Source organism: Gossypium hirsutum, chromosome A11 (genome assembly GCF_007990345.1).
Source record: "Gossypium hirsutum isolate 1008001.06 chromosome A11, Gossypium_hirsutum_v2.1, whole genome shotgun sequence".
Classification (NCBI taxonomy): Eukaryota; Viridiplantae; Streptophyta; class Magnoliopsida; order Malvales; family Malvaceae; genus Gossypium; species Gossypium hirsutum.
The window spans coordinates 123,286,990-123,302,816 of record NC_053434.1 but is presented as its reverse complement, the minus strand read 5'-3'; the positions used below and the strand labels follow the sequence as shown (position 1 = coordinate 123,302,816).

At 36.8% G+C, this 15,827-nt stretch overlaps 1 protein-coding gene across 1 annotated transcript; it reads left to right on the top strand.

Annotated features, from left to right (window-relative positions):
* The first annotated feature begins 7,543 nt into the window (after positions 1–7,543).
* Positions 7,544–14,868, top strand: LOC107936790 (uncharacterized). The gene is made up of 5 exons (XM_016869558.2): positions 7,544–7,908; positions 7,988–8,035; positions 8,951–9,415; positions 11,456–11,461; positions 14,423–14,868. The coding sequence occupies exons 3-5, from the start codon at positions 8,972–8,974 to the stop codon at positions 14,546–14,548; spliced, it is 576 nt and encodes a 191-aa protein (XP_016725047.2). The 5' UTR covers positions 7,544–7,908; positions 7,988–8,035; positions 8,951–8,971; the 3' UTR covers positions 14,549–14,868.
* The last annotated feature ends 959 nt before the right edge of the window (positions 14,869–15,827 follow it).

Below are 15,827 nucleotides of genomic sequence, written 5' to 3'. Positions count from 1 at the left end.
AATGCAACATAACATGCTGATACAGATAATCATGCTTAACATGATTTTATAAACAGATAACAGATAGTCATACGGATCAGTAATCAGACCTGCTCAGTCAATCACAACAATCAGTCAAATGCAGTCTGGGCCTAAGCCCATTTCAGTATCAGTAACAGTTTGGGCCTTAGCCTATTTCAGTAGCAGACATGCATTAATCAATAAACAGAATCTTACTGCAGGCCTACAATCGTTTAGGACGGCCCGTGCAACCCTAGGAAAAAATTCAGATAATTGGGCTCACATGCCCATGTAGGGCCCACTTGCCTATGTGGGGCCCACGTGCTCGTGTGGGGCTTAAGTGCCCTTGTAGGGTCTACGTGCCCGCGTAGAGGCCATATGCTCGTGTGGGGCCCATATGCTCGTGTGGAGCCCATATGATCATGTGGGGCCTATATGCTCGTGTGGGGCCCATATGCTAGTATAGGGCCCATATGCTCGTATGGCCCACACGGCCACACTCGAGCCACTACACGGCCCACCACACAGCCTACTACACGGATTTTACCCTTATATTTCAAATAAGTTATATTTCTTACAATGGTTACTTTTATTGGAATGTATGCAATTAACAAACATAAAACCTCAATTTTACCACCAAAAATTTTGACCCACATTTTTATTATATTAATAGTCCCATGGATTGAATTTGTGTCCCAAATTAATTCAATATTTAATTTTTATAATTATATTTTTTGTATTGAATATTTTTCATCAACATTATAACATTTTAAAGTGTATAGAAAAATGACAATATCATGATAAATAATTTGAGTGCATTTAATATTTTTAATATAATATATTTATCTATTTAAATTTTCTTTTACTCACAAATTAAACTATTTTTTAATTTTAATTTCATATATATTGCATATATTGTTATTATTAATTTTAAACCATACATTTTTATTTATCATAAGTAATTTTTAAACGTATACCTGTATTTTAAATATGTAGTTTTCTTGTGTACAATTATGATAGAAATTCAATAATAAAATTTATATTAATGTTTGCTCTAATATAATTTTACCTAAAAATCAATTTATAGTATCGTTAAAAATAATTAAAGTTAAAAATTATTATTTATATAATTAAAAGTATAAAAAAATGTCATATCAAATTAAGTTAAAGTCAAATTTGAATATATCTTTGACTTTTTTATCAAAATTGAAATAATTAAATTAATATTTAATTTCAAATCAAATCAAAATTGGACAATGTTAGATATATAATCAAGTTGGGATCAGAAAGGGCAAATACAGACCTACTTCACCATTGTTACATCTATATTCGCAAAGTCCCCTTGATTTTTACACTTAAAATGTATATTATTGTTTTCAGAATTGGATTAGATTAATCAATCGGATCAATTTGGTCAAGATGAGATCAATATATTAATTTAGAAAAAGAGGTCAAATGATTGACCAATAAATTTATCGAATTAATTGAATCAGGCAATTGAATCGATTGACTGCAATCAGTTCAAGCAAATTTTTTTATTCTTAATTTATTTTTATTTTGTTCAATCAAAATGAAAAAAATCGATAGAATAAAAAATAAATAATTTAATGGTTGGATGAATTCTGAAAACTTCATCTACATACACGAACGACAAATTGGGCGCTTTCTCTAATGGCGCTTAACCTTATTTTCTTTTTTAATTAAATTTTCCACCAATGACATTCTTCCCTTTCTTGTCTTTTTTAACACTTCGGTAGCCATTTTTCTCCTCTCTTCTCTTCACTGCATCGAAATAGTAAGTGTTACCGAAATTTCTAATTCATTTTACTTAATTTCTATACTTTTTTTCTTTGATTTTGCTGAATTTCCTCTTTTTAATGGCGATTTCTTTAATTGATTGAGGAAATTTTCGTAGTTTCAAAGAACATTTCATTGCTGGTTGACTTGCTTATTTCTTTCTATTTTTGTTCTAAATTGGGAGAAAAAACAGTTAGTATTTCAATTATTTGATCTGATCTGAGTTAAATTTATTTTTACTTAATTTCTATACTTTTTTTTTCTTTATTTTGCTGATTTTGGAGGTTTCTTTGTTTCTTTCTATTTTTTGTTCTAATTTGGGAATGATTTTGATCTGATCTGATTTAAATTTCACAGATCCGTTCAACATGAGCTACGAGGACAGTTTTTTCACCGACATTTTTCTAGATTGGTTTCCCGGCGAAAATTGCGATTCTGATGTCGAACCTATAACACAATATTGTCCGATCGGACCACCATCGCCGTCCGATGATAATCACGTGAACTCGACGAGCTCAATGTCGAGCAGAAGCAAGAAGCGAAACCGAGAATTAGTTTCCGACGACTTATTGGAAGCTGAAAGAAAAGGCACCCGGCACCGGAGAACCGGCGAATCATCAGCTTCCCGGCAACAACCGAAAACGAGAGAAGATAATTTGAAAGAGCTTATTGTGGTGAAAACTGTAAGGAAAGCCGCTAAAATTTTAATGGATCGAATCGACCGAAGAGTAAACTGTTAGAAATCAAACCCACTCCAAGCATAATCTAGAAGCATGAGACGTGGAGCAATTTTGTGCCATGCAAAGTGCTGAAATTTTAGCCATACAAAGTGCTCCATTATTGAGATGTTTTGTGGCTGGAAATTAAGTGGATTAATAGCCACATTTGTTGTCACTTTATCAGCCTATAAATAGAGGCTTGAACTTGTGTTGTAATGAAGAAAAATGAGAAGAAAAAAGAAATAAGAGAAGCAACGTGAGTGAGAGTGAGAAGGTTAGCAAACCTTGAGTGAGTTAAAATCTAGCAGCAGCTAGACTATCTAGTCATTGAGAAAATATTTGTAATCTTCGTATTGTAATATATTGAGTGTGTAATAAAAAGTAAATTTTCGGCCCATCACGTTTCCAACAAGTGGCATCAGAGCTACGGTTCGGAGCTTGGTTCGGAGTTCGGTTCGTGTCCGGTTCGTGTCCAGTTCGGAGTACCTTTGGTGTTCATCTAACAAGTCGATATGGGCGACGTAATTCAGCTACAAGTTCCACAATTGACGAAGACAAATTATGGAAATTGGAGCATTCGAATGAAGGCTTTGCTCGGTTCGCAAGATTGTTGGGAGATCGTTGAAAAAGGATACATCGAGCCCGGAGATGCCGCTACAGAAGCAGCTTTATCAAATGGCGCTAAGAAGGCGTTACGAGAAGCACGAAAGAAGGATCAAAAGGCCTTGAATAGTATCTTTCAAGGTATGGATGAATCAACCTTCGAGAAAATATCAGATGTGAAGAACGCGAAGAATGCATGGGAGATTTTGCAAAAATCATTTCAAGGTGTAGAAAAAGCTAAAAAGGTACGCCTTCAGTCACTTAGAGCTGAATTTGAAATGTTAAAAATGAAGAGCTCCGAGAATATCGATGACTATGCCAATCGTGTAAAATCGGTGGTAAATGAAATGAAACGAAATGGAGAAACTCTTGACGAGGTAAGAGTGATGGAGAAAATTCTACGGTCACTCACACGCAAATTCGAGTACGTAGTCGTTGCCATCGAAGAATCAAAATATTTGTCAAAGATGTCGCTCGAAGAACTTGTGGGTTCTCTGCAAGCCCATGAGCAAAAGATGAAGCTAAATGAAGATAGTGAAAATCTTGATCAAGCCTTGCATAGCAAGTTGTCCGTCGACGACGGAGAAACAAGTAATAACTTTAACCAAGGAAGAGGAAACCGCAGAGGATACCGTGGAGGCTACCGTGGTGGAAACAGAGGAGGAAAAGGATCACGAGGACGTGGAAATCAATCATATGGGAGATATCAAGAAAATAAAGATTATCAAACATCCAACCGTGGACGTGGATCTAGAGGTCGTGGCCGAGGCAGATTTCAAGAAAATAAATCTCAGGTACAATGCTACAACTGTAACAAGTATGGACATTTCAGTTACGAGTGCAGATCAACACACAAAGTGGATGAAAGAAACCATGTAGCAGTCGCAGCAGAAGGCAACGAAAAAGTGGAATCAAGTGTCTTTCTCACTTACGGAGAAAATGAAGATCGCAAGAGAAGTGTGTGGTATCTCGACAACGGTGCAAGCAACCACATGTGTGGAAGAAAGGAGCTGTTCACAGAATTAGATGAAACAGTTCATGGACAAATAACTTTTGGAGACAACTCACATGCAGAAATCAAAGGAAAGGGCAAGGTTGTTATAACACAAAGGAATGGAGAGAAGAAGTACATCTCAGACGTTTACTACGTACCAGCTTTGAAGAGCAACCTGATCAGTCTTGGTCAACTCCTAGAAAAAGGATATGAAGTTCATATGAAAGACCGCTCACTCGCCATCAGGAACAAAAGTGGATAATTAGTTGTTCGAGTTGATATGACGCGAAATCGTCTTTTCACCCTCGACATCGAGTCTGGAGAAGTAAAATGCATGAAGACGGATCTGAAGAATGAATCATGGTTGTGGCACTTAAGGTACGGACATCTCGGATTTTCTGGCTTGAAGCTGTTGTCGAAGACAAATATGGTGAATGGATTACCAAGTATTAATCATCCAGATCAACTGTGTGAAGCCTGTGTCAAAGGAAAGCAGCATAGGCAGAAATTTGAAGTAGGAAAATCTCGAAGAGCTAGAAGACCATTGGAAATTGTACACACCGACATATCTGGTCCGTACGACATTGAATCACTCGGTGGAAACAGGTACTACCTAACTTTTATTGATGATTATAGTAGAAAATGTTGGGTTTATTTTCTCAAAGCAAAATCGGAAGCCCTAGAAAAATTCAAGGAGTTCAAAGCAATGGTGGAAAAACAGAGTGGTCGATATTTGAAGATACTCAGATCCGATAGAGGAGGCGAGTATACTACAAAGCTTTATGAAAGTTTCTGCAAGGATCATGGAATCATTCATCAGTTAACAGCCAGACGCACTCCACAACAAAACGGAGTTGCAGAAAGGAAGAATCGGACAATTCTGGATATGGCAAGAAGCATGATAAAAGGTAAACACCTTCCGAGAACTTTCTGGGCTGAAGCCGTTGAATGCGCAGTTTATCTGTTGAATCAATGTCCAACAAAAAGTGTAAGACACAAGACACCAGAAGAAGCATGGAGCGGTCACAAGCCAAGAGTTGGACACCTCAAAATTTTTGGATGCATTGCATATGCACACGTTCCTGAGCAACAGAGGAAAAAGCTTGACGATAGAGGAGAGAAGTGTATCTTTATAGGCTATGACAAAAGAAGTAAGGCCTACAGACTTTATAATCCTCTTACTAAGAAATTGATTATCTCAAGAGATGTCGAGTTCGATGAAGCGGATTACTGGAGATGGAGTGAAGAAGAAAAGAAAGTGGAAGGATTATTTTTCAACGAAGACGACAATGATGTCATCAACCAAGAAGAACAAGGCGATGATCAAAGTCCTGGTACAACAGCCCCTTCGTCACCAACCAGCAGCAGCGGAAGCAGCAGCTCAGATGAAGCACCCACAAGAACACGGAGTCTCAACGACATCTACAATTCTACGGAACCTGTAGAGACGCAGTTCGATTATTCACTATTCTGTCTAATGACAGAATGTGATCCAGTGACATACGAAGAAGCAATTGAAAACAATAAATGGAAGAAGGCCATGGACGAGGAGATTGCTGCAATAAGAAGGAATGACACGTGGGAGCTAACAAGTCTGCCAGAAGGACATAGCCCGATTGGTGTCAAGTGGGTGTACAAGACGAAGACCAACAAAGAAGGAAAAGTAGAGAAATACAAGGCAAGACTAGTCGCCAAAGGCTACAAGCAAAGACAAGGAGTGGACTATGATGAAATATTTGCTCCAGTCGCAAGAATAGACACAATTAGGCTTCTCATAGCGGTCGCAGCACAATACAAATGGAAAATCTATCAGATGGACGTCAAGTCTGCATTCCTGAATGGCTACTTGGAGGAGGAAGTCTACATAGAACAACCACCTGGATATAGCATACAAGGAAAGGAGGACAAAGTCTACCGATTGAAGAAAGCTTTGTATGGATTGAAGCAAGCCCCAAGAGCATGGAACACAAGGATCGACGAGTACTTCCGAAGAAATGGATTCATCAAAAGCCCGCACGAGCACACCCTGTACACAAAGAAGAATGGATATGGAGATATCATGATCGTATGCCTATATGTGGATGACATGATCTTCACCGGAAACAATCCAGGTATGTCTGATGATTTCAAGAAAGCTATGACTAAAGAATTTGAAATGACAGATATCGGTGAGATGTCATACTTTCTTGGAGTCGAGGTGAAACAAATGCAAGATGGAATTTTTGTCTCTCAAAAGAAGTATGCGGAGCAGATTTTGAACAAGTTCAAAATGAAGGATTGCAAGCCAGTAGTCACGCCAGCTGATCCAGGGATGAAGCTAAGTGTTGATTCGACAAGGGAGTCGATAAATCCGACGTTGTTTAAAAGTCTCGTTGGAAGTTTAAGGTATTTGACAATCACACGACCAGATATTACATATGCAGTAGGATTGGTGAGCAGATTCATGGAGAAGCCGAAGCAAGACCACTTAATTGCCGCAAAAAGAATTTTGAGATATATCAAAGGTACGATGAACCATGGTTTATTCTATACCCACTCACAAGATTCAAAATTAGTTGGCTACTCAGATAGCGATTATGGGGGAGACTTGGATGATCGGAAAAGCACTTCCGGATATGCATTCCACATCAGTTCCGCAGTTTTTTCATGGTCGTCAAAGAAGCAACAAACAATTGCTCTCTCAACATGTGAAGCAGAGTATATGGCCGCAGCAACTTGTACATGCCAAGCAATGTGGTTGAAGAATATTTTGGGAGAAATAGGTGTTTCAAATGAAGGTCCAATTACCATCTACGTTGACAACAAATCCGCTATATCACTTGCCAAGAATCCGGTGTCGCACAGCCGAAGCAAGCACATCGATACGAAGTATCATTTTATCCGAGAGCAAGTGAAAAACAAAAACGTGGAGTTGGTCCATTGCAGGACAGAAGATCAACTGGCAGATATTTTCACAAAGCCGTTGAAAGTGGAAACATTCAACAAATTCAAAGAGAAGCTCGGTATGAAAGTTGGGTTTGAGGGGGAGTGTTAGAAATCAAACCCACTCCAAGCATAATCTAGAAGCATGAGACGTGGAGCAATTTTGTGCCATGCAAAGTGCTGAAATTTTAGCCATACAAAGTGCTCCATTATTGAGATGTTTTGTGGCTGGAAATTAAGTGGATTAATAGCCACATTTGTTGTCACTTTATCAGCCTATAAATAGAGGCTTGAACTTGTGTTGTAATGAAGAAAAATGAGAAGAAAAAAGAAATAAGAGAAGCAACGTGAGTGAGAGTGAGAAGGTTAGCAAACCTTGAGTGAGTTAAAATCTAGCAGCAGCTAGACTATCTAGTCATTGAGAAAATATTTGTAATCTTCGTATTGTAATATATTGAGTGTGTAATAAAAAGTAAATTTTCGGCCCATCACGTTTCCAACATAAACAAAGTAAACTTTAATTGATCGAATCGATCAAATCGACCGAAAGAGCTTATTGTTGTTTCTTATACATATATGTTTGTTTTAACACTTGTTTTTTGTGTTTATTTGGTGACATAAAAGGTTAAGATAGCAGATGCGGAGTTGGTATACAAGATGATGGCCATGAGAGCCTCTCATCTCTTACCGCAAGTTTTCGTCTCCTTCGACCGATTCGAAGCGCAATCATTCCGTTCTAATCTCAAAAAATTTAAGGAAAATATCACGAAAATACAGAAAGATTACAAAGGAGACCGATTAACAGAAGCCGAGGCTAAGCAGAAATTGCTCGAAGTAGGAAAGGAAATCGAGCAATTAGATCAACACCTTGAGGTACACTAATAATTTACAGATGTAATTACAAAGTTCGCAATTTCATGATCTCAATTTCTAATTTGACTTGGTTTTACAGGACTTTGAACAAGTCAAAGATGTTTGTGGCATTTGTCCTTGATATAAGGTACACAGCACTCTTGACATCAATATTGACTGTTATAGCATTATTATTTCTTGCAAAAGATAGAACATTTTCTTTTAACAAATCATATCATTATAATTATAATCTTTGACTCTATATCCCCTAGACTTGTTTTTAGAACTAGATTTGGGTTTAAATATGATATAAACACTTTCTTTCGACTTAAGAAATATTATTTTTTAATTTTTTAAAAATATATATTTATATTATTTTTATATAACTTTTTTATTTATTAAAATTTAAAAATATTTTTATATTGTTTGTTAATATTTAGATTATAGTATTATATGTTACTATAAATTTAGTTTTATGTGTTATAAATTATATAGTATATTATATTATAAACATGAAAAATAGGTGGAGTTGGGTTGGACGAGACTAGACTTGAGCCTTAATATTCGAGTCCAAGTCCATCCCATATTTTAAATGGGTTTAATTCTTTTGTTCAAATTTATTTTGTGACATAATATTTTTGTCTAAACCTTTTTAAATTTCAAATTTTTAAATTGGGGTAAATAGTTTAACCGATAAATAAGTCTACAAGCGAATATATTAAACATTCTTTTAAAAGTTTTCTTCCTCATGCACTAGACTTTTTTATAGACCTAGCAAAACGCCGTTTTCAACTATATTAGTTGGATCTAGGTATGAGCTTCGGGTGTGGGTTCATGTCTAGCATGAATATGTTCAATATTTTTTTTTATATTTTTCATGTATTTTAAGAAACTTGGAGGGTCATATTCCAAACCGATGTCCAAACTCATGTCGAACACGAATTGATCTATTCTGAAACTTTTACATAATCATATAATAGCAATTTATGCAGTAAATAAAATCCGAAACTTCGAAATTCTTATTTTGAAAAGGTAGCACTAATGTATTTCCATGTTATTTTAGCATTATTCTACATATCCATTGATGAAAGAAGTTGCTGCTACTGACCATGATGGGGGAAGTTTGCCGACTCGTGAAGAATTACGTTCTTCATTTAATGATTTGAAAAACCAACTTTACGGAAAAGACAACAACAAAGTTTCTGTTAAAGACTTCCATGGCTTACAACAAGCATTGGATAACACTATTGCCTGGGGAAAACCTCCGGACTACCTCGAACTTATTGCAATCCGAATCGAAAAAGCTCGTGGAAAAGCTGCCAAAGTTTCTCATATCGGTATTCAAGTTCTGGTTTGCGCTGCAATCAAAGAGATGGAAGATTTTCGGATTGAAGATTTAGAGTGGGATACATTGAAAAAGTGGGGGGCAACTCTCAATATGGCTAAGCAACTTGGTTTTCAAGTGGTATTTGCTGATAATCTGTTGAAGACCAAGTTGCTTGCCTACTTTGCTACTCAAAAACTATTAGTGTTGAAGCCGTGGCCTGCATTGCAACAAAGAACCAATAGCAACAAATTGGTCAAAGAACCAACAGCAACAAATTGGTCAAAAGACCAACAGCAGCAAATTGTACAATTTTAGCTGCTATACTGTTTTGTAGCAAAGAAATGGAGTTGGTTCAGTTATAAAATTATTTTTTGAATATTTGTTCTTATGGAACTTAGCCTAAATCTTTGTAATGAGTTAGCTAAGTTAGTAGGAAAGATTGACTGATGTAATAGCTGTTATGCCAGCTTTCTTTTGTATACAAGTTGCTATATTTTTAGTAAGTATTAAGTAAGAGCAGTTAAATTAGTAGGTAACTGTCAAATACTTTTGTAACCATCATATATTCAAAATTTGAATGAAATTATGATGACTTCTCAGTTACAAATTTTCTTGCTGAGTTCTTTTCTTTTGTTTTTTCTTTCATTCGTTTTTGCTTTCTTTGCTGCTGCCATTGTTCCAACAAATGGTAGCAAGAGCTTTCAGTCTTTGAGGGCCTTGGTTGTACACCGTCACTAAGCAAATTGTGTTTGAAACAAAAGAAGAAGAGGTTGTTTTGTTTGCTGAAAAATGAGTTTTACACCACCTCCTCCACCTGTCTTTGCTGGAGAAAATTACAACATCTAGACAGTGAAAATGAGAACATACCTGCTGGCACACGACCTGTGGAATGTTGTTCTCAATGACACTGAGCCACCACCACTAAGAGCCAACCCGACCATAGCCCAGATTAGGCAGCACAATGAAGATTGTGCCAAGAAGTATAAGGCTATGTCGTGCCTTCAAAGTGGAGTTTCTGATGTTATTTTCACAAGAATAATGGCTTGTGACACTCCAAAGCAGGCCTGGGACAAACTCAAGGAGGAGTTTCAGGGGTCTGACAAGACCAGGCAACAGCAACTGATCAACATGAGAAGAGATTTTGAAAATCTCAAAATGAAGGACTCAGAAACCATCAAGCAGTATGCTGACAGAATCATGACTACTGTCAACAATATAAGGCTGCTTGGGGAGGAATTCAGTGACCAAAGAGTGGTTGAGAAGGTCATAACAACCTTGCCAGAGAAGTATGAAGCAAAAATTTCTTCTCTGGAAGATTCAAGGGACTTGTCAACAATCCCTTTGACAGAGCTTATAAATGCTCTTTATGCTCAAGAGCAGAGAAGGGCAAATAGGCAGGAGGACCACTATGAAGGAGCTTTTCAGGCTAGAAGCAAAGAAAGCTCAAGTGCAAACTTAAATGCCAAAGGCAAGAAGCCCTGGACTGAGAAGAAGAAGAAAGAACCTGTCAAAAGGAAGTTCCCACCTTGTGTCCATTGCAAAAAGACTACTCATCTTGAGAAATACTGCTGGTACAGACCAGACATTCAATGTAGAGCCTGCAAGTAATTTGGCCACATTGAAAAGGTCTGTAAGAGCAAGCCAAAACCACAACCACAATTTCAAAGCCAAGCTCAAGCTGCAGAAGAGGTTGAATCACCAGAAGAGCATGTCTTTTCAGCATCATGCTTTGCAAGCTCGAGCAAAGTTAGTAAAATATGGTTGATTGACAGTGGATGTACCCACCATATGGCTTCTGAGAAGAGTATATTTAAGGAGCTTGACACCACCTTCAAGTCCAAAGTTAAAATTGGCAATGGTGAGCTGTTGGAGGCAAAAGGGAAAGGCAAGGCCTTGATAAACACCAAGTCAGGTATTAAAACCATTTCAGAGGTTCTCTACGTACCTGACATTGACCAAAATTTGCTAAGTGTTGGCCAGCTATTGGAGAAGGGTTACTCTCTGATTTTTGAAGGCAAAAACTGTTTGATCAAAAATGCTGCTGGTGAAGTGTTGACTACAGTGGCTATGCAAGACAGAACCTTCATTGTGGATGTGAATCAACTGCAAGCCAAGGCATATGCATCTCAGTCTGATGAGACAGACTTGTGGCACAGGAGGATGGGGCATGTGAACTACAATTCACTGAACATGCTGCACAAAATGGATTTGGTCAGTGATATGTCCAAAATTGAGCCAAAGGATGCTGTATGTGAGGTCTATCAGCTAGGCAAACAGACCAGATTACCCTTTCCAGTCAACAAGGCATGGAGAGCACAAGGGAAGCTTCAGCTTATTCATACAGACATCTGTGGACCAATGAAGACTACCTCCTTAAATGGCAGCAGGTACTTTGTACTCTTCATTGATGATTATTCAAGGTTCTGTTGGGTAAATTTTTTGAAGCATAAGTCAGATGTTTATGACTCCTTCTGCAAATTTAAAGCCTTGGTTGAAAACCAAGGAAATTGCAAACTAAAATGTTTGAGGTCTGACAATGGTTCTGAGTATGTATCTCAGAAGTTTCAAAAATTGTGTGATGATGCCGGAATTCAACACCAATTGACTACTGTGTACACACCACAGCAAAATGGTGTTTGTGAAAGGAAAAACAGAACAGTCCTTGATATGGCTAGGTGTTTGTTATTTGAGGCTAAAATGCCTAATGTTTTTTGGGCTGAAGCTGTGAATACAGCTATTTACCTGTTGAATAGGTTTCCAACTAATGCAGTCAAAGAAAAACTCCCTTTGAAGCCTGGTTTGCACAGAAACCATCTGTCTCTCATTTGAAGGTATTTGGCTGTCTATGTTATGTGTTGGTACCTGAGGAGAGAAGAACCAAGTTGGACAGGAGGTCCATGCCTGGGGTGTTTGTTAGCTACAGCAATGTGAAGAAAGGATACAGAGTCTTTGATCCACTGACCAAGAAGGTTGTAGTGAGCAGAGATGTGAAATTCAGTGAAGCAAGTAGCTAGAAATGGGATGGAATTGAAGCAAATTTGCCTGATGGAGAAGAGATTGATGTTGATCTGCAGCAAGCTGAAAATGAAGAAGTAACTGAAAATGGCTATGATGATCAACCTGTTCGAGGCACCAGGACATTAACTGACATCTATGAGAGATGTGCAGTAACTATAGTAGAGCCTTCATGTTTTGAAGAAGCTGCAAAAGAAAAATGCTGGCAGGATGCTATGGAAGCTGAATTTAAAATGATTCAGAAAAATGATACATGGGAGCTTGTAAACAGACCTGAAAACAGAAAAATTATAGGTGTAAAGTGGGTCTATAGAATTAAGAACAATGCAGATGGCTCTCTTAATAGACATAAGGCCAGACTGGTTGTTAAAGGTTATAGTCAGCAGCAAGGGGTTGATTTTTCTGAAACCTTTGCACCTGTTGCAAGGTTGGATACTATCAGATTGCTGCTAGCTTTGGCAGCTCAAAAGCATTTGAAAGTGCATCATCTGGATGTTAAGTCAGCCTTTCTAAATGGCTTTCTTAATGAAGAAATATTCATTGAGCAACATGAGGGTTTTAAGGTCACTGGTGAAGAACAGAAGGTCTACAAGCTGAAAAAGGCTTTGTATGGTCTAAAACAGGCTCCAAGGGCCTGGTATGAGAGGATTGATGGCTACTTAGCAAGGCTCGGGTTCACAAAGAGTATTAGTGAGCCTACACTCTATGTTAAGAAGGATCAGGAGGAAACCTTGTTAATTGTTTCCTTGTATGTTGATGATCTGTTGGTTATTGGCTGCAAAGATGAACTTATTGAAGACTTCAAGAAACAGATGCAACATGTCTTTGAGATGACTGACCTTGGGCTGATGACCTACTTTCTTGGCATGGAGATAAAACAAGGAAGTGATGGCATTTTCATAAGTCAGCAAACATTTGCTTCCAAGGTGCTTGAAAAATTTTGCATGTTGAAATGCAAATCAGTCACTACACCAGTTGCATTGGGAGAAAAATTGTCAAGTGCCAGTGAACATGATCGAGTAGATGAGAAGGCATATAGAAGCTTAATTGGTTGTTTGCTTTATTTAACAGCAACTAGACCAGACATTGTCTATGCTGTTAGTCTACTTTCAAAGTTTATGCACTGCAGTAATGTGGCACATCTGAAGGCAGCAAAAATAGTGTTAAGGTATGTCAAAGGAACTATCGATACTGGTGTGAAGTTTTGGAGGGCAAAGGAGCTGAAACTCGTAGGCTATTCTGATAGCGATTGGGCAGGGTCAGTTGATGACATGAGGAGCACTTCAGCTTATTTTTTCACCTTAGGCTCGAGTGTTTTCAGCTGGAGTTCGAAGAAGCAACAAACTGTTGCACAATCTACAGCAGAGGCTGAGTATATCTCAGCTGCAGCAGCTGTGAACCAAGCCATTTGGCTTAGGAAGATTTTGGATGATTTGAATGAAAGTCAAGTTCAGCCTATTGAGATTAGAGTGGATAATCAATCAGCTGTGGCCATAGCCAAGAATCCAGTCTTCCATGGTAAGACTAAACACTTCAAAATCAAATTCTATTTTGTTAGAGAAGCTGAGCAATCTAGGGAGGTTAGCTTAGTTCATTGCAGCTCAGAAATTCAGCTAGCTGACATTTTAACTAAACCATTGGGAGCCAACCGATTTAATGCTTTGAAGGAAAGGATTGGTGTTTGTTGCATACAGACCAAGGAGGAGTGTTGAAGCCGTGGCCTGCATTGCAACAAAGAACCAACAGCAACAAATTGGTCAAAGAACCAACAGCAACAAATTGGTCAAAAGACCAACAGCAGCAAATTGTACAATTTTAGCTGCTATACTGTTTTGTAGCAAAGAAATGGAGTTGGTTCAGTTATAAAATTATTTTTTGAATATTTTTTCCTATGGAACTTAGCCTAAATCTTTGTAATGAGTTAGCTAAGTTAGTAGGAAAGATTGACTGATGTAATAGCTGGTATGCCAGCTTTCTTTTGTATACAAGTTGCTATATTTTTAGTAAGTATTAAGTAAGAGCAGTTAAATTAGTAGGTAACTGTCAAATACTTTTGTAACCATCATATATTCAAAATTTGAATGAAATTATAATGACTTCTCAGTTACAAATTTTCTTGCTGAGTTCTTTTCTTTTGTTTTTTCTTTCATTCGTTTTTGCTTTCTTTGCTGCTGCCATTGTTCCAACAATTAGATGCGACTGAAAAAGAAGTATAATTTAAGGGTTAAAGGGTTAAATTGCGACTTAAGTCAAAATTTTATGATATTTGAATTCATGTGTCTGTGTTGCTTTGCTGCTTGCAGTCTTCATTTTTCATGAAGTACCCATGTTCAACACACAGATATGTGGATACGACTCTCTGAATATTCTTTTAAGTATATAGAAGAACTTAGAAAAGCTAATCACACCCATGACAGATAAATATCTATATCCAAAACTCGCACCTAAATTCAAGTAATATAATTGTATTGCGTTTGGATATTTTGTTGTGTTATAACCATATTTTGAGAGGTTGTGTATTTGCATGAAACTTTGATGGGTTAATAATTTCTATTACATGGATTTGGAGACATTGATATGTTTCATGTTGATGTTATTTTTCGGTTTAAATATGCAAAAGTTTTTATACTCTTTCTAAAGTTAAAATTTAATCCTTATATTTTAATTTTGAGACATCAAGTTCTTTTTGTATTTTTTTATTTAAAAAATTTGATTTTTCCAATGTTAACAATATCAAAGATAAAATAACTCTTTTAGCTCTCAACATTGCTTGTCATTACCATTTGAAATGGTATCGAGTGATAGAAAGTTCAATATTTAAAGTTTTAAGTTTTTAGTATTGTGTATAGAAAAAAAATCGAAAGATAATTATGGCATACAGAAAGATCACCAACAAATATCGGCTACAATTATAAGATATATTGCACTCTTAGAATTCAAACATTATCAAAAAAAAAAATTATGAATCTCAAAAAATTAATCTTCAATATAAAGAGTAATATTAAAATTATAATAGAAAAAATAATGTGATAAATAAAAATAATGTGATTTATAAAATTCACTTTTAAGCAACCCTAAATGTATTTTTTTTTCTTCAATTTCTAAAACCAAATTTTAATTAGTTTAAATTTCCATATTGAAAGCTAACATTCATTTGTAAACAAATAGTTTACTCATCAAGACATCAACCACATTTTTAATGTACTTATTTTAATGAAACAATTTAAACCAAAACTTTTAATTAATTTAATTTAATTTAATTTAATTTAAATGAGGCCCTAAAAAATTTGAGACATTAGCATTTGTAAGCCTCCGGTGTCAGTTTCTAACGTAGTAGTCTCAAATGCACCGTGGCCCATGATTCTATAGGCATCGACGCATCTTGTGGCGGTTTGAAACAGCTCGGCGATGCTCACTTAAGCCACAGGAGAATCAGGCTCACTCGCGACCTTTAAGTACTGGATTTTAATGCCGGCAGAGCTTTATATTCAAAACCGGTGAGATTCCAACAACTCGGAACTCGCAAACCTTGTAGTTTCTCCACTTTCTTCTCATTCTCTATCAGTAACCTCAACCTATCTTCTATCGGTGGCGATTT